The sequence below is a fragment of the Magnolia sinica genome, chromosome 3 (genome assembly GCF_029962835.1).
Source record: "Magnolia sinica isolate HGM2019 chromosome 3, MsV1, whole genome shotgun sequence".
Classification (NCBI taxonomy): domain Eukaryota; kingdom Viridiplantae; phylum Streptophyta; class Magnoliopsida; order Magnoliales; family Magnoliaceae; genus Magnolia; species Magnolia sinica.
This window is the reverse complement of record NC_080575.1, coordinates 127,414,411-127,438,933: the sequence shown is the minus strand read 5'-3', so window position 1 is coordinate 127,438,933 and position 24,523 is coordinate 127,414,411. Positions and strand designations below refer to the sequence as shown.

Genomic DNA, 24,523 nt, shown 5'->3' with positions numbered 1-24,523 from the left:
AATCGTTTTATGATGTGGGAAGAATTTTTTAATGAATTCCCTCTGCATGTCGTTCCATGTGTCAATGGATCTAGGACGCAGTGAATGTAACCACGTCTTAGCCTTCTCTTTTAAGGAAAAAGGAAAGAGTCTCAGCCTGATTGTATCCTCAGATACATTAGGAAAATATAATGTAGCTATAATCTCATCGAACTCTTTCAAATGTAAATATGGACTTTCTAATTCAAGTCCATGGAATTTGGGATGGATTTAGATAACTCCTGGCTTGATGTCCATTTGTCCTGTGTTTTCAGAGAAAATCATGCATGAAGGCGTACTCACTCCCGCCGGTTGTAGATAATCTTATAAAGTACGAGGCGGGGGTGCCTGATGCACCTCATTCTCATCTTGGGTATCCTCCACCCTGGGTGGAAGTAGAGGAGGTTGGTCTTCAGCCATAACTTCAATTAACTCAGGGAATTTCGAGTGGTGTCTAGTCCTGCGATGGATAGTCAACCCCTCAACCAATCCTTCTTCAGTCAAGAGACGTCGAGTGTTGTCACGGGCCCACTTGAGCATAAAACACTCGCAGCCCTCAATCAAATTCGAACGAAAAGAAAATCTAGAAAGAAAGAGAGAGTTGGAAAGAAATTACCAACTTGAAGTCCCTAAGTTAAAGACCTGCAAAAGAAAATAAACAAGTCAGTTTCTAAAAGAAGAAAAGTCTAAACTAGAAAGTAAATTACTAAAAGAGAACTGAAAAATAGAAAGTAGAGAGAAAGCTTACCAAATTAGAAATTTCTACCTTAAAAGCCTACACAATAAGAGAGTTAGTTTCTAAAAAGGAAAGTACCAGAATTAGAGAGTTTCTAAAAATGAAGGAAAGATGAGTTAGTTTCTAAAATTACAAAGAATCTCTAAAGAGGGAAATAACTAACCTAGTTTCTAGAAACAAAAGAGGAAAGTTTCTAAAAATAAACTAGTTCCTAAAAATAGAAAAATACTAGAAAATAGAAAATTTCTAAAATTAAAAGAAAGCTTAGAATAAGAAAATTTCTAAAACTCAAACAATAATTCTAAAAATAGAAAAAGTAGAGGAATTAGAAAGGGATTACCAATTTAGAAGTTATTTCAGGATCCTACAAAACAGGAAAACAGGTTAGTTTCTAAAAATAAAATAAAAACCTTTAACCTAAAGTTAGTAAAATCCTAATCTTAACCTAATTCTAAAACTAATTAATTTTAGAAAAATGTAGCCGTCAATCCCCGGCAACGGCGCCAAAAACTTGTTCACTCTCCAAGTATAGGATTGTGATGTAGTAATAAACTCGATGAGACCGAGGTCAAATCCCAAGGGACTGATACCTGTACGTTATCTGAAACTAGGTAGAAATAGGACTAGCCTAAGATGAAATCTAAATCCAATATAAAGTGATGGATAATGGTGAGAGATTAATCTAAAACTTAAGGAATTCAGAGAAAGAAAATTAGGGATTCAGAAGATCCACTTGTAGAGATCAGAGAGATCTTATGCCTGCATAAAGAATTATGGAAATTAAACTAAACTTATTTGATCTAGTTTTCATGAGATCAGACGGGTGTAAATTAGAGTGGATTCCATCACAAAACCATGCCCATGAGACAAAGCAAACAACAAAATCAAACCAATTCACAACCAATCTGAGTGATGTATGAATGTTAGGAAGAGTTCTGTCATCCAACCATGTCCAAGGGGCAATGGTGAACAACAGGGTTTCCTAACTGCATAGTCACAATAAGGGAATGGACATACTTAAAGCCATCGCAAATATATTGTAATTTAAGTCACAATAAATCATTAAAAACTTGAAAGTATTCCATGAAATCAACTATCATCAAAATCAGTTTAACATGAATTAAAGCCATAGGAGTACTCCCATCACGCCACAAGCTTCGCCTCTTAGCCCTAGCTAAGAGGTTTATCCTAGCATGATCATGCTAGAACCAAAGAAAAAAACATGAAAGGAAAGAAATAAATAAAAAGAAAAAAAGAAAAAGGAAACAAAAACCGGATATCTCTCTCTCTCTTGCTCAATCTCCACGTCCTTGCCTTTGCCAAGCCAAGCCGTGCTTCCCCTTTCTTCTGTTCTTTTCTTCTCTTATAGCTGTCCAGCGCCCTGGAGGAGTCAGTTCCGCACTCCTCTTTACGCAGCGGGTGCGGAACTTGTGATGCAATCCTGATTTGGAACTTATGCTGACATGTATGGTGGGGCCATGCTTGGTGTAACTTAAAAAATTCAGTCCATTCATTGGATTGTGCACGGAAAACCAGCTGGACGTGATCGATTTTGGATCTGATTCGTGGTGGTTCACGAATAATCTTAATTCACCGTCAGTCATCTATTTGGATGATCGAAGACTGGTCTTCTGTGGTTTCCTAAATGTGTTACCTAGGTGAGGGAGAGAGGGACCTTGGGCTCTCAATGGACGGTCCAGATCCGACCGATGACGTACGGTGGCGGCCCACAAGATTCGCTCACAGGCTCTGTTGCCAAACAGAGCCTGCGCGTTTTAGCGCTGTGATGGTCGGTGGACCCATGATTGTTGTCAGTTCAAAAATCCACACCGATCATTAAACTTTACTCAAAAAAACATTTGAAATTGGCTAGCTTTTTATTAGAATCGGTGTGGCCCACGTCGTTTTCTATTCCGCCGTCCATTCTGTAATTAACGGTGCTCTTACATGCTTACATCTGCATGAGTTTGAAGAGAAAACTTGGAGATGGTCCAGAACACCCTCTGGAAAAGATGGACGGCTCAGATCACTCAAAGGAGCAAGGGGTGGGCCCCACTGAGTGAAACCGGTGGACCCACGTTCGTCGCTGTGAGTGAAATCTGAAATTGAGAAGAAGAGTCAGTCAGCGCTTGCTGACCGACTTTTGGATATTTGGTGTACACCCAGTGCACCTGCATAACTTGCACATGCACTACCTGTATGGGTCCCACAGAGATGTTTGTGAGAAATCCACTCCGTCCATCCATTCTGCCATATCATTTAAGGCGTTGATTCAAGAATTGAGGCATATCCAGATGTCATGTGGGCCCAAAAATGACGGTTTATGGGTTGATCTATCCGTTGGGCCACTTCTACTAAGATCCAATGGCTGAAATTTGACATGTACGGTTAATTTGTGGTTCTTAGGCCATTTATGAAGTTTCAAGCCCAACGGATGGTGGGAACCCTGTGATCTAGCATTCTGGACCAATTTCGAGCCACTTGAGCTTCAGTTTCTCGATTTTCTCAGGTCTCTGGCATGTAAATTCGTCGATCTTGGTCTCCTGGGGTCCTTTCCATGCTTTGGTGAATTCTGAGGGTTAAATCTCAGCTTTCAGCACCTTGTTTCAGTCCAAGCTTGTAAATACACCCTGTATCATAAACACGATTAAATCAGGCCGTTAAACAGTACCATGATTAGTGAATCCAGGCAATAACTGGGATCTGATATGTAATATTTGATCCTCAACACCCAATCAAATGCAACCTATGTTCCTTTATGCTCAACCCATTGCTAACCCGACCCGACCTGACCTGTCCCAAATAAAATTATATTCTCAACCAACATTACTGACCAAGAGGATCAAAAGGCCTTAAAATTTACAATATGGTAGAAAACACAAAAGCTAAAGTATATAATCATGTATTAAAATAGAGCAAATTTCGGCATTAAATAAGGCCATCCAACCATTGATCTAATTCACATGTGAATCAAGTGGAGAACCAAAAGATCTCAACCATTGAAAGTATCAACCATTGAAAGTATCATAAAATGCGATTAACATATTTTAGTGGTAAGAAAGAAAGTTCAATAATTGAAAACATTCGTAAAACTGTTAAAAAAATTTCTACTGTTGGTGAAAAAGGAAACTCAATGAATAGTCTGATTTACTAAATTCATAACAATGTTCTCAAGTATCAGTAGATTTCTTGTTGGATCATATGGACCTCAATTGTATTCTAATACATGAGCCCAATAATATCCACATATGAATCACTGCAATTGACTTTATAAAGTATCTTAAAACATATTACATTAAGAACTTAAACTCCTCAGATATCATTATAGGTTCAAGGATTAGTCAAAGTTGTTAAACACACAGATTGATATGAATTAAGTATGAGATGTATTCTCTTAATCTAAAGACTTACAATTGTTCTGTATTTGAAGTATCCAACATGTCTAATACTAAGATCCTATATTTAGGAATATTAATACACTTATGTGCAATAGGAAAAAGCACCCACTTGTTATTGAACTCGATGGTAGAAACATTCCATTATAACTTGTTGTTGGTTCTCTCACATGGAATGACCACATGCGAATAACAATTGTTGAAAATCAGTGGTTTTTTGAAAAAAAAATTTTGAATTTTTTAGAATTTTAGAAATTTTCCGCCAAAACACTTTTTGAAAATTTTCAATTAAAAAATGCGGTGTGTGTGTGCTTTGTCTCACATCGAAAATGTAAATAAAAGTTTTGTGGTTTATATGAAAACTTGTGAAGAGTATTCTTACTTGGAATTTTTAGAGGAAGTGATACCCGGGTTGCGTGTTCCAATGCCCGGGTTGCGTGTTCCAGTGCATAGCATTGGAACACACACACGCACGTGCGCTCGGGCATGGGCAGTGTGGCAGTGTGGTGGTGTGATAGGTCTGGTTAGAGCCTTTGGGCAGTGGATCTGAAAATCTGAAATGAGTTTGAGTTTTATAGGTAATTGAGAACGGTCGAATCTTGGATCCGAAACGTCCAACCATTTCTAAAAACGGATAGCCACCTTGAAAGCCACAATGGTCCGAAAATGGACGGGCCAGGATGATCCAACGATCAGATCTTTTGATCTGACGACTAGAAACATCTAGAATTAATTGTCAGCGACCAGAAATGTTTTTCAAATGTTCTGGACCATTGAATACCACATAGCAATGGTGCTATACCTGATGCCTATATAAACTGGACCATTGCAGTCCGATTTCATCATCTCAACATACCATCTCTCCCATTAGAAACATCCAAATTTCCTTAATGAATACTGTGAACATTTCTCTCTATCCGATCCTACTAGAACAGATCGATTGCATTACAAAGTTCCATAGTACACCCATCGCGGTTGCTGCACGCTGGATTCAGAACAAGCTTGTCTCATCCTGGAAGCAATTCGCCTGTAACCCATCAGCAATTTGATAAGGGGACGAATCACGCTTTAAAGATTGCATATTCTATACGTGATTTAGCCTAGTGAAATAATTTTTCTTGCATTTATTTTTTATATTTTTCGGTATATCTAAACATCAATTGATAACAACAATAAGTTCTTCATGACTTCTGCTATGTGTGGTTTGGGGATAATAGGGTATTGAGATCCATGAAACAATACAATTATTTTTTGACCAAGTACCGTTGTATCCAAACTCAAGTTTTCAAGAACAATAAAAGAAATGAACCTATGTACATGTATGATTAAGATGTGTCTAGCTATTAATTATGGTGTTAACAAAATATCAATGAAGAGCCCATTGTCATTATAATGTACAAACAATATAACCATAGGTCCATAAAACCAATATATACATTAGCTTTTCAATACATAAGCACTAACTAACCCATCAAATGTGTGGCCTAAAAAAAACTCTAAGGCCTAGTATTTAGTCTAATCCAAAACTGAAGTGGGCCACCACAGAGGAAGCAAGCTGGTAGGGACACCCATCCTTGAATTTCAAAAGGACACACCTAAGTTGTAAAACATCTTTATTTTTTTGCCTTATATTATATATATAGCTGAATGGGTCCCACCATGATGTGTGGTAGACATCCACGTTGTGCATTTGGTAGGTCCCTATTAGGTTATGGGATGTGCCAAAAATCAACCGTATTTGGAGCTTAGGTGGGCCACACCATGTGAAATCATAAGAAATCATGCCTAAACATCTAGAAACACATGTTGGTGCTCACTTGAGTTTTGGAATAGCCTGCAATTTGGTGACCCCTCATCCTAGTGGGCTACACACAATTGATGGGTTAGATGTCTAAACCACATTTCACTAGGTCCTATAGACAATAGGAACTTTTCAACATATAGGACATTCACTCTTAACTATTGTTTATAGTGTGGCCCACCTAATGCATGGATTGGCCTGATTTTTAACCCCATGGCTCATCATGAAAGGGTACATCTGATTTATGAAATGGATGTCCTTCACACCTAACGATGGGGCCTACAAAGCTCGACCTCATAGGGTGCTCCCATGAGACAACCTCATGGTACCATTATATATATATACATACATATATATATATACATACATATATATATATATATATATATACATACATATATATATATATATATATATATATATATATATATATATATATATATATACACACATATACATATATATATATATATATATGTTCTATGCGGTCGAGCTCATGGGAACTTCCCATGTGGTCAAGCTGTGTGGGCCCCACCTTGATGCCTGTTGAACATCAACACCATCAGTCAGATGCACCAATCCGTGATGGGCCTAGGGCTTAAAAATCAAGTCAATCCGTGACTTGTGTGGGCCACACCACATACAAAAGTTGAGAGGGGTTTCCCTCCATTAAAACATTCATAATCATTTGGTGGGCCCACCGAAATGTGGTTCACAAATCCAGCCCATCTATTATGTGTGTCCCACTTGGATGAGGGGTCAGACCAAGTTTTAGACGCATCCAAATTTCATGTGGGTCCCACCAAGTGCTTTTATATGTTTTAGGCATGTCTTCACATGATTTTAGATGGTATGGCCCACCTGAGTTCCATATACGGCTGATTTTTGAGAAATCTCATAATTTAAAGGGGACCCATCAAATGCACGATATTGATGTTTGACGCGCATCACGGTGGGGCCCACACAGCTCGACCTCATGGGAAGTTCCCATGAGCTTGACCGCATAGAACCTTTTCCCATATATATATATATATATATATATAGCCAAATGCTCAACTTCGCACCAGTTCGTGCAGAACTCATGCAAACTTTTTGAGAACTCATCATAGATTTGAGTCCAAAATTTGAATGGTGCACGTGATGTAGCACCCTATAAAGCCCAGGGCCCAACTTTTACATTGATCCAAAACTTTGGTAGGCGATGATAAAAGAAAATAGTTTCCTTCCTTGATTTGCATCTCTCTTTGCTATGGCTCACCAAAGTTTTATATTAGAGTGAAATTTGGTCCATTGGGGTTTCATGGGATGCTGCATCACATGGACAGCTCGAATTAGACGCTCATGACACATGTGAAAAGGTGTGCAGGTGTGTAGGTGAGCATGCATATATATATATATATATATATATATATATATATATATATATATATATATATATATATATATATATAACCTTCCCTCTCCACATGTTTCATGTTTTATGACCTACCCTTTTAACATTTTTTATGTTTTACGACCCATTGGAATCTTGAATTGGGCTATTTTGGGGGGCTTGGGGTTTTATAAGGTGATGTATATGAGGTACAAGTTAGATTCCCTGAACAAGTCACTTGGCCCCACATTTCGTAGGTATGACCATATGTGACAATGGAAGTGTTGTGCTAAAGCATGCTTGATTTTGAAACGGTTCACTTTTAAATTGAAAAATGGCTCTTAGTTCATTGAGAGTGGATACCCTTATTCTTCTCACAAACAAAATGAAGAAAATCCCTTGAGTTGGGTATTAATGAGAAGTTAGCGCCTATTCGACTTTCACAAAATACAATGTATATTGAAAAATTAACATTTATGGGCATTATGATCACTCTAAGGCGCGTTAAGGAACCAAAAATGTCACGGTCCACCTGCTGTGGTCAATCTCCCTGTTAGGCCTTTAAAGACAACTTTGTAATTTGATGTGATGCTATCTTGGATCATGCTCAAGGTCTAAGTGCCTTTCCAAGCATGAACTTTGTGACACTTGACATACAACTCTTTTTTTAGATGAGTCAACCTACCAATAAAGTATTTATAAGCTACTTAGAAGGAAACAAAGTATACGAGAGATACTTGAAAGTAAGAAAATTTATATTGCAATCAAAAGTTTAAGAAGGCACTTAGACCAATGGTTGAGAGGGCGGCTGAGTCTTAGAAATCTGTCTTGAATGGTCCATCTCAATGCGAGGGGAACTAACGTTCAATTAAACATTGAGTCGAGTACAACTCTGGCACGCCCGCACTTTCTTAATCACACACGTTACCCGAACACATACCCTTGTTAATGTCATGTGCAACCGCCACACATTAAGCACATAATCAACCTTAGAACGATTTAAACATGCAATAGATAAGTGAAAAGAACAAGCAATCACAAAGAACACAACGATTTATGTGGAAAAACCCTTTCGAAAAAAAAAACTGACACCAAGTGACAAAACAATCTACTATTATCAAAGAATTAAAAGAGATATGCGACTTATAAATCTCGAAACCCTTCATCTCCCAAGATGAAATCCTTTTTTCAAAACCCTATAAAACTTTTTTAGACTCTCCCACGTTCGTTCCTTAACCATAATCATTTATTACACCCATATTTATAAGGTTGCGCATATAATTAAATACAAATCGCGCGCTTATGTCGAAGTTATGCAAATCGTCGATCAATTGACATCAATCGAGGATCATTCAATCGATCAACCTTACAATGTTCAATTAATCAAACATGCTCAAAAGTATCTAGATAGTTAACTTGATTTTCCACAATTATCTAGATTTGTCGAGCCCTAATCTTCGATTGATCGGGCATGCTCGACATTGTCTAAAGACAAACTGAGAGATTTAGGATTTTCTTGATTGATCGAGGCTATTGTCGATCGATTGAAGTCTCTTGTTTTCTATCAGATTGAAGGCATCAATTTCAACAATCTCCATTGTGGCTTCAATCTCCATGCTCAATCATTTTAAGTTGCTTCCTCCATCTCTAATCTTCACCATAGCTTCATTGTCGCTTCATGTACACACTCTGCAGAAACTACTTTTGTAAGTATATCAACTAAAATTACACTAGTGTGAATCTTCTCAAGAGCAACACTGCCTTCCTCTAATATCTGGCGGATAAAAGTGAAGACGCACATCAATGTGCTTGGTCCATGAGTGATAAAAATGTTAGTGCACTTATTCGTGTATCTATTTTTTAGTCATGTGTGTTTGTATGTCAGTATATCAGTTGAGCCCTTGAAAGCTAAAAACTGAAGACACATGAAGACTTGGAGAACTAAAGATGTGAAGAACATACGTATTAAGGTGCCTTTGTGACCTTAACCTTGAACCAAAACAACTTGAACTTCTAGATGATCCTAATCTTAATATGCAAACCTTCATTTGATCATTACATATCCTTAGAAGCTCATTTAAAACATGCTTAGATTGGTTATAGAGGTCCCAAGTAGCTAAAAAACATATTACACAAAGTAGCCAACTCATATGAGAGTTTGATTCATGTGTTTCACCGCACCATTTTACATTGGTGTGTGTCTAACTGTGTTATGTTGTATAATCCCCTCGTTTTTACAAAATTGATTAAATTATATGGAAGTAGACTCTTTGCCATTGTCAATCTTGAGTACTTTCAATTTTTTCCCTATCTATTTTCTACCATGACCTTCCACTACTTGAAAGTGGTAAAAGCATCGAATTGCCGTTTTAAGAAGAAAACTCACACCTTTCTAGAGTAATAATCAATGAACATGACAAACAAATGATGACCCCATCAAGAAACAACGAGCAATGACCCCCATACATCAAAATACATACAGTAAAGCAATCCTTTACTATTATGTTTTCCAGCCTCAAAAGACAATTTTGAATGTTTATCGTATATGCAATGCTTACATAAATTCATATCAAAATTCTTAAAAGTAGAAATTAAACACAATCAAATAATACCTTCATACTGCACTCACTCATATGGCCCATGTGAGCATGCCATAAACTCATTAATGTGGAGTCTGCTACAGCCGTTGCAGCTCCACTCGATATAGTGTTACCGATCAACCTGTAGAGGTTTCTGCTTCTATGTACCTTCATTATAGTGAGTGCCCATTTAGAAACTTTTAGAACATTGTCGTAGCCAGAGAACTTACATCTAAGAGCATCAAGCGCTCCCAAAGATATCAAATTCTTCTTTAGATTTGGAACGTGTCTCACATTTGTCAATGTACGTTCCATCCCATCGAACATTCATATATGAATCAAACTAATCCTAACTATCTTACGGGCATGATCATTGCCTATATGTACCAGGTCACCATTATACTCACTGTACGTGGTAAACCAACTCTAGTGAGGACATATATAATATGATGCTCTCGTATCCAAAATCTACTCATTCTGCAAGTGTCCAACCTTGAACACGGATGATATATCACAACCATTGATTTGCTCACTAGATTCTGATACGTTGGCCTCTTTGGGAGAAGTATTTGATTTCTCATCTTTTTGGATTTTAGGGTTTGTTCAATCCTTCTTCATGTGACCTGTTTTACCATAAAATCCAACACTTCGACTTCCCTTTGATATTTGAATTGGACCTCGATCGTGATTTTCCTCTCTCCTGCTCACATGTTCTTTTCCTTGCAACCAATGCATCCCCATACATGTACCTTTCCCACCATTTTTTTCTCAATTACTTCGACTGAAGCGACGAGATAATAGTGTTTAAGTCTAATGTGTCTTTACCATGGCACAAAGTATCCACCAAATACTTGTAAGAATTCGGAAGGGACGTTAACAACATTAGGGCTTTATTTTCATCATCGATCTTCACCTCCACGTTCATCAATTTACAAATTAGTTTGTTAAAAGCGTCAATGTGCTCATTGTGATTCGATCGTTCCACCATATTAAGAGTATATAATTGTTTCTTTAGATATAGGTGATTTGAGAGAGATTTCGTCATACAGATGCTCTCCAAGCTTGCCCATAAGTCTACAACTGTCATCCCATTGATCACATTATATAAGACATAATTGGCCAAGCACAATTGAATTGCACTCATCACCTTTTGATATAAGTCTTCACAATCCTCCTCCTTTATAGTTTCGGGATGTTTGGCTTTGCCAAGGGTGCTTATTGTAGTCTTTGTTGAATTATGAGGGATTTTATCTTCAGCATCCATAATTTAAAGTTATTATTTCCTTTAAACTTTTCTGTCTCGTATTTAATATTTGATGCCTTAAAAGCCATGTATCAAATTCGATCTAAAACCCTAACATAATTTAAAGTTTCTTACAGCCTATGGTCCGATACCACTTGTTAGGCGCAAAAGCAACCTTAAAACGATTCAAACGCATAATAGAGAAATGGAAAAAAAAAAAGAAAAAAAGAAGCAATCACAGAGAACATAACGATTTACGTGGAAAAACTCTTTCGAGAAAAAAAAATCACAATATAAGTAATAGAATAATCCACTATTATTAAATAATTACAAGAGATAGACAACTTATAAATCACGAAATCCTTCTTTTCCCGAGACAAAATTCCTTTTTAAAACCCTAGAAAACTCCTTTAGACTCTCCTACGTTCATTCCTTAACCATAATCCCGCATTACACCTGTAGATATAAGATTACACACATAATTATAAACAAATCACATTCTTATGCAAAAGTCACATAAACCGTCGATTGAATTCGATCGAGGATTCATCGATCAATCGGCCTTGCAATAGTTGATCAATTTAACATGCTCAAGAGTATCTAGAGAGTTAACTTGATTTTTTAGAATTATCTCGATCAATCGATCCCTAATCTTCGATCGATCAAACATGCTTAAAACTGTCTAGAGACAAAACTGGGAGATTCAAGATTTTCTCAATTGATCAAGGCTGCGCTTGATTGACTGAACTCCCCTATTTTCCATCAGATTGAAGGCACCAATGTCAACAGTTAGCATGTGTGGCCTCATGTTTAATTGAATTACGCAAACATATGGAGATTTTAAGATTGTTAGATCCCATGAGATGGATGTCAACTGGTTTAGTTCGGGCCATGTCTTACAGCACCCATGCCAAGACGATTGGGTTTGAGTCTTGGTTTCATTTGAAGTCATGAGATCTTGGTTTTGGGTCGGATCAAAGTTGGGTCTTGGTCTAATAAGGCCATTTGATAGATGAATTATAGATCATGCACGTTTGTTCCTTTGACATATGCATAGTGCCTAAACAGATTTTCTTACGGCTACTAGGTTAAGCATGTTAACCTTATGATTGATAAATATATGATCTTAGGATGAGAATAAAAGAGATAAATGAGGAATTAGGAGTAAATGAAGGTAAATGGTATTTGAGGTGTGTTTGGATGAGAATAAATACATGGAAATACGTTAAAATGAAAGGAAATTGGAGTAAATGGGCGTGTAAATGAGGGGTGAAATGCCTTTTTGATCTCCCTTACAAAGTCACACGAATAAACAAAGTTGTCGTTGCGCACATGTCCACCATACAAATGACACATTGATGATATTTTGAAACAATTCAATTATTGACTACATCACTAAAATTACACTTAATGGAATGATCCAAATCGTCCAAAGGTTGGTCATCTAAATGAGCGGTTTAAAAACGTTGATAGGTAGCTTGTTTGTAATTCTTATGTTTGTGGCTCACTTGAGACTTGAAATTTCCTCATTTTTGGCAGAAGTATATATTTTAATGGGTTTATTATAATCATTTGTTAAATATAACACATATTCACTAATTTTGTAAGTTAAAAGTTAAATTGAAATATCACATATATTTCTCTGAAGATGTTGAAATTTTTCAATGCGTTCCAATTCTTCCCATTTACTCCCATCCAAACACAACTAAGTCATTTATTCTCTATTTATTTACCTTGTATTCATTTCCCACCTTCATTTATAATGTCTAGTAAAATTAATTGTACACAACCAAGGCTCAGCCCTACTAAATTTAAACCGAATTCAAGACACTGGACCTGAGCTGAACCTGACTAGTTCCCAATTTTAACCGGGTCCAGACAAGTGAAGCCAAACCAATCCGATTTCTAAAAGGTTCTGAAAAACTGGATCTCCACAGGTAAAAATTGAATCGGGTCCATCAGATCCACGTACCCGTTAACGCTCCGCCACTTTGGCAGCATTAGGGGTCCAAAAGTCGCTCACAGGAAACACTTGCCTATTTTTACTATTTTAAGGAGATTTTCTATCCGACCCATACTGCAACATGCAAATATGGACCCGCTTTCATCACTGAGTAGGTACAAAATATAAAGATAAATACATCATATAAAATTATTTTAAGAGAACTGATATTTATACACCCTCCTTATTGAGAGAAACCCCAATTTTCATGGGAATACAAAATCCAACCCGTCCAATAGATTGTACCCACAGTGGGACTATCCAGTGAAAATAATAGCTACATTCATTCATTGGGTGGACCACCTTTGTATTTTTCTATATATAAGTGGATAGAAATTGTTTTCTACGTTGATACTAATCTGATATTTAGGTGCGGCTGATTTTTTCACTAAATAATTCATATGGTGGGACCAACCAATTGGAAATGTTGGATTTTATATTAACTTAATACATTGGACGTTAACCGATGGGTGGACCTTAAATTATTTTCCAACCGGTTGTACTTGAGACCTTCTCAAAAGGAAGGAAAGATAATTTATTTTAATGGATTCACGTCTTCTTTGCCACAGTAAATTCGTAGTTGGAATCCGGTTAAAACGCCACCGACCCTCATGTGTGTGAATGGAGGAGAGATGTGAGTATACCTGTTTCAACGCTTTTTTTTTTGTACTCGCATCTCACACGCGCCAAATTGCACTCTTGTGCGAGATCCGTTCCACTCGTTTGGCGGGTGATTTCATGAATGAGCAATAATATGATTATCTCATATCGTTTGGGGTAGAGTAAAGTTGAAAATGAATTCCAGGTCATTCGTTTAACAGTACAAACGTCCATTTATTTTTGCACAAGTGTAGTATATCTGATCATCAGACTACCTGTATTTCTGTATATGGAATAATCACGAATTGATTCTTTTCGGATGAGCGGATTGGGTGTCACTCATGTACGATAATTTGGCACGTGTGAGAGATGAGTACCAAGAGTATACTCGCATGAGTACACTTATCAAGGCGCATAAAAGCGTGAGAAGTTTTGTACCATGTCTAGGATACATCGGGTTTATAACCGTTGGATCTGGGGCCACGTTTCAATGATCCAAACGGTTTATATGATTGCCTTCGTCCTTGATGGGAGACAATCAGAAACAAAAACTCATATCTGAGCATTTCAAACTTATTTTTAAAAAATATGTATCTTGTCCTTAACGATTTTTTGGTCCATTGATCAAAACGGCACGCACTTTCAATCTTAACAATATTCCACTTATACGTCAGAGATTATGTATCTACACGGATCAACGGTTTGGATAGCCGAATATGATACCGATCTGAGAGATATAGTCCCACGTATTCTAACTACAGTACGTTGCAGCAAACCTCTTGACAGCGGTCAATCGGGAATACCACATGGCCGCGTGTTTTTCTTTGAGCTCGTCTTGCCAGTTGGCAATCAGGAATACCCGCCCATAGGGCCAACATGTTAAGATAGTAAAGAGATCGGAACCGTCCATCTTCTCGGTGATATCTTAGACGGGTACAGTATCAAAATTGTGATGAAAGCGAGACCGGACCATGAATAACCATATGCTAAATACAGATCACTTGAAAGAAAATTTCAGTGGCTGAGGTATTCAATTCCAAAATCCATTTTTACTCTACGCTATGAGAATCATAAACATTGACGGTTACGATCATTAGACCATATTTAGATATGGACCCAAATAGTGTGATGCATAAAGAAGCTTATTAGTCGCGTCATAGCGTTTTTTCTTCGGATCCCAACCGTTTCAGTAGTCACTCACCGAAAAGGGCAAATAATAAATGAGAATAAATAAAACTGTATTTATTTAAGTAGTATTTTTTAAATTCTTTTTACTGAACGTGAAGCTAAAAAAGGTGCGCGGCACTACTACAACTTGTGGTAATAACGGGCTTCTGTGAGGATCTCTTCAACTTAGAATCCGATCCATACCGTTGAATGCATGTTATCCTTCATTCCCACCGTAGAAAACAAAAATTTTATTCATTTGGTCATATTAAAGTAAACAAAAAGTAAAATCATAACTAAGACCTTTAAATTCACTTGTTTCGTTTCACATGAATTTTTTTGGAGCAGCCTAAGTTTTTTATGTCCATTCATCATAGTAAATTACGTATGATAAACGGATTGGATGGCATATACACAACACGGTGAGCCCCACAAACAGCAGGTAATATTTTAATGGTTGTGGGTCCCCTCCCAACTATTACTTTCTGAATCGACCGTATGGGTGTCCATTAAAGGTAATTTCCAAAATTTAAATATGAAATTGAAGGATGCATGTAATGGACGGTATGGATCTTATGAAAAGTTGACGTGGGCCCCACATGAGTGCACAACCTAAGCAAATACTCGCATTTAATAAAATCTGCTATTTTAAAGACCTCCTCCTTCTCCATATATAGAGGTCTCATCTCCTTTCAGGTCTCCACTCACTCTCTCTCTCTGTATCTCATCTTTGGTGGGTTTATCAGAAGTTTTAGCTGATAAACCAAACCCTCATTGTCATTTTCTCCAAAATCCCTCTGCTGTTTTCAGACCCCTCTCCGCAGAGGATTAATGACTTTTGCTTCTGGGAATTAAGAGCTCTTGCATTTCCTTATCTGTTCTGTTGCAGAGCATTTCTGTATCTCATCTTTCTTTGATTTTCTCCTTTCTTCCCCTCTTTTTTGGGGCTCTGCTTCTTGTTTTGGAGTTGGGTTTTTGTTAGAATGGTTCAGAAGCCCATTTCAATGGCTCCTTTTCTGCTGCAAGCTCTGTTCTGCTTGCTGCCCTTGGCTTCTGCTGGCCATGACTATGGTCAGGCTCTTAGCAAGAGCATTCTCTTCTTCGAAGCTCAGAGATCTGGGTTCCTTCCCCACAATCAGAGAGTGAATTGGAGAGCTGATTCTGGCCTGCATGATGGAAAAGCTAGTGGGGTATGCACTCTTTTTCTCTTGTCTTTCCTTTCTCCTCTCTTCTTATCAGGTTTTGATCTCTCTCTCCCCCTTTTCCCTCTCTTCCGCCCCTTTTCCTTCTTTCCCCTTTCTGGGGATTCTGAAAATCGTTTTTTACAGTCATTTTCGATTTTTTCCTTCTTTACTAATGACCATCTATATTTTAGGCTATTCTGTTTTACGCTTCTGTCGCATTTTTTTGGTCTTTTAAAATATACTGATTTTTCTTGTAGAACCATTTTTTCGATTTTTTATTATTATATAATTTACTTGGTCTGAAATTCATATTTATTTATCTGCAATTTTATATCATGAAAAAATTGGAGATTGTTACAATGTAAGATCTACTTGTAATTTCCACACTCATTTCCCCAATTTTTAATTTAGTACTACTCCTTTTTTTTTTTTCCTCCTTTATTCTCTTTTTATTTATTATTTTTTTAAAATGGTTTGAGAATAAAGAAATTTCGTTTATTTTAATTTATACAGTTTCATTTATGTGAAAACCTGTTTTCTGTTTTCTGAGAAGTGATTTAGAATGGTTTTTTGTCCAGGTTGATCTGGTGGGAGGGTACTATGATGCAGGGGACAATGTGAAATTTGGACTGCCCATGGCATTCACCATCACCATGATGTCTTGGAGCATAGTCGAGTATGGTAAGCAGATGGCTGCAAGTGGAGAGCTGGGCCATGCCATGGATGCCGTTAAATGGGGAGCTGATTATCTCATCAAAGCCCATCCCGAGCCTAATGTCTTGTATGGAGAGGTGACTCTCTCCCCCTTTCTTTTTTCTTCTTTTCCCTGAAATCGCAGCCGTTTGTTTGGGTGGACCTTCGATGTTAGTGCACAGATCCATAAATCAACAAATGACCGGTGGTTAGAAAAGTGTGGACGTACCTGATTTTTGGGTCTGGGAACTTTAAGGGCTTGGACCCACCTGATGAAAGGCCTGGATAGCCTTCATATTTCTGTTAACTTCGAGGCTGAGCTCCCTATTGGGTATGAAGTTCATGTGTAGTGTCCTTCAATGGATCCAGGCCATTGATCTGATGGGACCCACCATGAATAGAGGCTACGCTCGTGAAATCTCCCAAATCGAAAGATCCTAGCCATCCAATATGTGGGGTTTTTAAAAAAAACCTTCAATGGAATTTGGATGGTTGGATATTTTGTCCTAGCTATCTATTTGCATGCCAACAATTGAAAGGTTTGGATTGTCCGATTAAAGAGCTTCTTTGGCTGTGGTCTATCCATGAGGGGAACCACAAGCTCAATGGTCTGGATCACCAAACCGTGGGCCCCACATGTAAAAATTATGTCTACTAAGGAAGTTTCACATGTATCTCGTTTGTATCCGTTGCCATGTTACGGTGAATGTATGTCATTTTCTCAATCTGAGCCGTTGATTTTGTTTGTGATGAGGTAGGTGGGCGATGGAATTACCGACCATTACTGCTGGCAGCGGCCGGAGGACATGACGACGGACCGTCGCGCCTACCGGATTGATACGAACAATCCAGGGTCCGACCTCGCTGGAGAAACTGCGGCTGCGATGGCCGCTGCCTCTCTCGTTTTCCGGCATTCGAATCCGGCGTACGCCGGCGAGCTGCTCAACCATGCCAAGCAGGTCTTGATCTTGTTCTTCCTATTAGCTGCTAAAATGTGCTACCAGTGTATGTTAGTGAAATCGTGTTAGGAAAATGATACAATGCGCTCGTCTGAAAAATCGTGTTGGGAGTGTGTTTCGCATCCCACGCCAGTGGCTCTGGTTCTATTTTGGTGCTTCTGGCGCATGTTAACAAGTTTATTGAGAAGGCTATCATGCGCTGGTAGCGTGTTCCATGCTAGTGTATGAGCGTGTACAAAATATTAAAGTGCGCTTGATTGGCCTCGGGCTAGGCCGCTAGGGCTTCAGACCGCTGCGCTAGCCGGTGTACGTTAGCAAGATGGTTCCGGAAAAAACGTATCATGCGCTGGTCGCAATTCCACGTTAGCGCACTGTAACAGTACAACAGTGCTCTCGCTAGGGAGTGAGCGTTTGTTAGCGCGATGGTTTAGGAAAAAAAGCTATGATGCGCTGGTAGGATCCATGCTGCTTCGTTGGGAGTGTGAGCGCACATTGCTGGCATCTTAGGCCTGTGGCTCCAGTTCTGTTCACATTTGGTGCGCTTCGGGCGCATGTTAGCACAGATGGCATGAATTTTGCGTGAGTTAGTTCACTGTGGGCCACACCTAGAAAGAGTGGCTCTGATTTCTCACAGGTGTCCCGTTTTTGGCACGTGTTTAGCCTCCTCGTCTTCGCTCTCGGCCCATTTGCATACCTCGAGAAACAATATTTCCATTTCCGAGGCCCGTAGTGAAAATCCGGACCGTTTGAGATATGGATCTCTATAGATCTGGAGTCAGGTCCGGACGATCGAAACTCCCTCAGCTGGATAATCAGGTCCGCACTGTCCTGATCGAAACTCCCTCTGATGCAGAATCAGATCCGGACCGTCCCTGACCATATATGGTCGGCACCTGCCAGTTTGAAACCGCCCGTGACAGGTTTTGTCGGTGGGCACTCCTCTTTTTCTATTGGGGCTACTCGCGCTCCAGCATCGGATTCCTACTTGCGTCCCTTGCGGGCGGTTGTACTGTTGCGACCGTACCTTCGTTCATCGTTGAAGCATACCCAAAGATCAAGTGGACCACACCACATGTAAATGACGTCCACCGTTGAAACCTCCGTGGGGTCCACAGAAGTTTTGGATTTAGCTGACATTTGTGTTATCACTTCATCCAAGCACGTGTGACCTTGTGTTATCACTTCCTCAAAAGCACGTGTGACCTTCATCTACCCTTTTCCTTTAGGATAGTCCCCACTTGAGCTTTTGATATGCTTGAATTTTGGCATCATCCCTAAAATGAATGGTCAAAAAGGGTGGATGGCGCGGATAAAACACATATATTACTGTGGGCCCCAACGAGTCCTTACATCACGCAATCCGCGGCCGGCTTAACATCTATGTGTGGCCCACTTACTGAACGGTCTGGCATCGCGTAGTGGCTCTTTATTATTTTAATATTCAGTTTTGCAACCTTGGCCTAGCGTCCTACTTTTTGTACAGTATTTGTTGCTGTTGGATGCCTTTTGTTTTGTCGTCATTTGTCAACAAACGGAACCCAGTGTTCGTTAATCCTCACCGTTGATCCTATATTCACTATACCAGATGAGTGATGGTACATAAATTTTCAGGATATGAAGATCCTATCCGTGAAATATGAAGGTAGGGGGAGAAAAGGAGTGACGCTCGCTCATAATATCAACGGTGTGGGTCACCAATCCATGTTACTTTTGTTGACTGGGTATACCGTTCAATTCCCAATGAGAGAAGAAATTTAATACTCGGTTAGAGTGATGGATGATACGCGGGCACGTATTAGTCACTGACAAATTTCATCATTTGTGGGTCCCACTTTTGGTTTATCGTGAACGAAAATTACCTTATTTGATTGGCCGGTAAAAAATGAAAACATCCGATGGTCCTGTTTAAGGGCATAGGATTGTTTGATCCATCTGATTTTGGTCCTGGGACTTCTCGACAGTGAGTCCAACGATTGTACTATTGCTGAGTGCCGGTGCATCGAGCGTCCTACGCAGCCAGAGTATCAAATACAATAATGGCAGTGGCTGAGCAAAATAATAGGCGATTAGTAGCAGGCAACTACTTCATGTCAAGTGTTGATGCCGTTATAACGCCGTTACTTAAACAATTTATTTCCTTTTGCAGCTTTTCGAATTTGCGGACAAATATAGAGGAAAATACGACGGCAGCATAACGGTGGCGCGGAAATACTACGGTTCTTTCAGCGGATACGCCGTATGTTCCCCAAATACCTATCTCTACCCGTTGGATTTTTGCGCAGCATGCGCATTGTAGCCTGATGAGACAAGGCCTTTTTTATCCTTGGAATTTGCAGGATGAATTGCTTTGGTCCGCCGCGTGGCTGTATCAGGCGACCAACGACCAGTACTATCTGAACTATCTTGGAAATAACGGGGATTCCTTGGGTGGGACCGGGTGGGCCATGACGGAGTTCGGCTGGGATGTAAAATACGCCGGGGTGCAAGTTCTCGTCTCCAAGGTAAACCTACGCACCCTTACTTTTCTTTATGGATCTTTGTTGTTAATGTCTTCAGGCCCATCAAGTGGCCTGGCCCAGAAGGCCATCTCTCCATGGTACGCTTGGAGAGTGATGCATGAATCTGTGCCGTCCATCGAGTGATACCAATTATGGATGGCTTATGCTTCCAAAATCGTACGCTCTAAGACGGTCACATCTCATCACTGGGCATTCGCTGTTCGGTATTTTGTCTACTAATGCTGCTTTGAAGGCTTCTAATCGGATGGTTAGGATCATATGATAAAAGTCTGTTTGGAACCATTTGCCATCTGTACCGCGGCAAACTAGGTGGACGGTCTTGATACCATATCATCATCTCTCTCTCTCTCTCTCTCTCTCTCTCTATATATATATATATATATATATATATATATATATATATTAGCCATAGCTGAAGTGGCTCTTTAATTGGACAATTCTAACCATCTGATCAGATTGCATTCACTAGTTCCGTTATATCAGCATTCCAAATGCTGGCTGGCCCCACGATTAAGATGTTTGGCATTATCCAGCTCGGGTAATTTTTGACATGTGGGGTCCACTTGATCATGGTTTTGGTCATGCTGAAAATGCACCACCAATCACTTGATCATGTAATTTGGGGCATGTGGGTCCCTATTGATCATGGTTTGGCCATGCTGACAATGCACCACAAAGCTCTTGATTATCATGTGGGGCCCACTGGATCATGGTTTGGTCTTGCTGGCTTGATTGTGTAATTTTGGCAAGGTGGGGCCCGCTTGGTCATGGTTTGGTCCTCCAGAAAATGGATCACCAATCATGTAATTTTTGGCATGTGGGGCCAAACTGATCATGGTTTGATCTTGCTGAAAATGCACCACAAGTCAAAATGACGAGCGGTAAGTTGTCTCAGCGTAAAAAGATGCGAAAAAGAATAAAAAGGAAAAAACATTAGTATTGATATCTTTTGAACATTTTACCTCCATGCAGTTCCTGATGCAAGGAAAGGGAGTTCATTACTCGTCGGTATTCGAAAAATACCAGCAAAAGGCAGAGTATTTCATGTGTTCTTGCCTTGGAAAGGGCAGCCGGAATGTCCAAAGAACGCCCGGTGGACTTCTTTTCCGCCAGAGGTGGAATAACTTGCAATTTGTAACTAGTGCTTCATTCCTACTAACTGTCTACTCTGACTATCTCTCCTCGTCTGGGAGAGGCATACGGTGCAACGCTGGGAACGTTGCGGCCTCCGAGCTTTTGTCGTTCGCCAAATCTCAGGTATAAATCATACCACATTCACAATATCTATCCATTTTTTGAGAAATGCCAATGTCACCTAAGAATGTTTTATAGACATTTCGATGCACCTGTAAATGTTTTACATGTAGTTAATATTTATAGTGAATCGACATCTGCAGCCATTCTTATTGAGAACGTGGATGAATTGTTTTTTGAAATGGTTCGATCTGTTTGACTAAGGTGGATTAAATCATATCACATTTAAAAATTCTATCAATTTTTGAGAAATATTCCAATATCTCCTTAGAACATGTTTTATAGACATTTCGATGCACATGTAACCATCTCACATTTTGTTACGACCACCCTAGTTGAAAACACTGGATGAATTGTTTGCTGAAATCATTCAAATTTTTTGACTGCTCAGGTGGATTATATCATACGACCTTTGTGAATTGTTTTTCGAAATGATTCTATTCAATCAACCAATCAGTGGATTAAATCACACAACATTTTAAATTTCTAACCATTTTTTGAGAAAATTCCAATATCGCCTTGGAACAGGTTTAATAGACTGATTTGTAAATGTTTCACTTGTAATTTAAAATATCGATGCACAATGTAAATGTTTCACTTGTAGTTATTTATTGAAAATGCTGGATTGTTTCCTCAAATGATCTGATTTGTTCGACTGCTCAGGTGGATTACATACTCGGCGACAACCCAAGAGCTACAAGCTACATGGTCGGATATGGAAGCAACTACCCACGACAAGTTCATCACCGTGCTTCTTCTATAGTCTCGATTAAGGTTGATCCTACATTCGTGAGCTGCAGGGGAGGTTACAATACTTGGTATGGTAAGAAGGCGAGCGATCCCAACCTCCTTGTCGGTGCAGTCGTCGGTGGACCTGATGCCTATGACAACTTTGCTGATGAGAGAGATAATTATGAACAGACGGAACCTGCAACTTACAACAATGCTCCTCTTCTTGGTATACTGGCCCGCCTTGATGGCGGCAATGGCGGACTCAACCAACTCCTCCCTGGTATTGCCTTTTTCCTTCTCTTTCACTGAATAGGAGGAAATATACGATGTTTGATTGACCATTTGCTTGTCCCAACAAAAAGTACATGTGTGGCCCACTGTGGATGGGATATGCCCAAAATCTCTTCCCTGTGGGTGATCTGTACTACTGATTGGTTAGGATCATTTGGTAGGGGGAATGTGAATTACCAAATTATCTTCTCTATGAGATAATCTTCAAATGGTTGGGGATCATTTGGTAGGGAGACATTGGGTCATGGTCCATTCCATGATGGTGCCCCCCAGATCAATGGCTTATATTGCTAATTGGTGGACCATGCCTGTACCATTGACAGGTCCAACAAGTATGTTATTGGTGAACATTTTTTGACAAGATTTCACCATGTTTCTGTTTTGCAGTGGTGGTTCCAAGTCCTGTGCCAGTGAACCATCAACCGAATCCCGTGCCTCAACCCAAACCCGAACCATCACCTGCTCCAGGTAATTTCTACTTCTTTTTGGGTAGTTCCAAATCTTTTATTTACTTTTTCCTTGTCCCACGAAAAAGGCATTTAGTGCTAGGAAAAGTTGTCGACTCTAGGATTTTAACTCCATTTCAGAAAGCCCAGCCATGTAGCCCCAAAATTGCATTGAGTAGACTTGACTGAGTTTCATATCAATGCATACTTGAGTTCTCATTCAGTCGAAATTGCTGAATTGCCGGCATGTTCATTTCTTGTGCTATGGAAACCCCTCTTGCAATTTGCAACATCCACATGTATGAGTTTGAGATCATCTATGACCTGTTGTAGTGTAGTGAATGTTAGATTGAATGTTGTGAAACCATGTTCCGCTCATCCGTTTTTGTTATCCCGTGCAGCAGCTAAAGGTTTTTCTCCAATAAAGATCACGCAAATGGAAACGGCATCATGGACTGCCAAGGGAAGAACTTACTACCGATATTCCACAGTGGTGACAAACAATTCCGCCAAGACAGTGAAGGACCTCAAGCTCTCAATTGCTAAGCTTTACGGTCCACTGTGGGGGCTTTCAAGGTCCAGTGGGGCCTATGTATTCCCGAAATGGGTGGACTCTTTGCCAGCCGGCAAGAGCCTGGAGTTTGTGTACATCCAGTCTGCCTCACCGGCCGATGTCAGTGTCTCTAGCTACACATTGGCTTGAGAGGGGGCCCAAACACGAGAGTTGTGCAGTTAAACAGTACAGTACACGTCTTTTTTTTTTTTTTTTGTGTGGGTTTGGTTAGAGTGTTAGTTTAACTTAGGTTAAATGAATAAATATGAAGGTTGGGGGAGAAAAGGAGTGAAGAGACAGAAAAGTGAGTGCTCATCCTCTTTTCTCCCCCACATCATTAGTTTATAGAGAGATGGAAAGGGAGATTGAGAGAAAGATGGAATGTTGGGAGATGAAGGGCACTTCCAACTGATTTGAGATGGTCTTTTGTTTATTGTATCAAACTGCCGACAGTTTCGTGTACTGATGTTGTAAGCTTGCATTTTTTTCCCCTTTTTTTCCTACATAGATATACACTGTAATGAACTGCTTCTGTTTGGTTTGTAAGGAAGAAAGGAGTTGGAATCTCTCCTTCCTATGTCAGTTTGTAATGGGCACTGTTTGATTGCAAAGAAAAAAAGGAGTTGGAATCTCTCCTTCCTATGTCAGTTTGTAATGGGCACTGTTTGATTGCAAAGAAAAAAGGAGTTGGAATCTCTCCCTCCTGTTTTAGTTTGAGTGAGAAATGTATCAAGGTTTTTGCCTGTTCATTGCTGCTTTATCTTTGCCTCTCTGAATGAATTAAGCTTCTGAAGAGTGTTTGGATGCACAATGGATTGGAATGCACTAGGTATTTCCATAATGTAAGAACAACCAAATTGCAGTAAGTATTCATATTGATAGGCGAGGCACCAAGTCTCACGTGTGAGATTGAATCTGTATGCGGAATAGGCCCACGGTTCTGTTTGTTCATGGGGCATGGCAATCAGGGGTTCAGATA

General features: G+C 39.4%; 1 protein-coding gene across 2 annotated transcripts; it reads left to right on the top strand.

The window, feature by feature from the left end:
- Positions 1-15,609: 15,609 nt before the first annotated feature.
- LOC131241240 (endoglucanase 6-like) lies at positions 15,610-24,261 on the top strand. 2 transcript variants are annotated; one of them, XM_058239982.1, is made up of 9 exons: positions 15,610-16,103; positions 16,676-16,888; positions 17,549-17,749; positions 19,896-19,985; positions 20,086-20,250; positions 21,241-21,525; positions 22,186-22,534; positions 22,933-23,013; positions 23,396-24,261. In XM_058239982.1, the coding sequence occupies exons 1-9, from the start codon at positions 15,897-15,899 to the stop codon at positions 23,692-23,694; spliced, it is 1,890 nt and encodes a 629-aa protein (XP_058095965.1). In that variant the 5' UTR covers positions 15,610-15,896; the 3' UTR covers positions 23,695-24,261. The 2 variants fall into 2 exon arrangements, with proteins under 2 accessions (XP_058095965.1, XP_058095964.1); XM_058239981.1 differs by having other exon boundaries at positions 23,393-24,261.
- Positions 24,262-24,523: the final 262 nt, after the last annotated feature.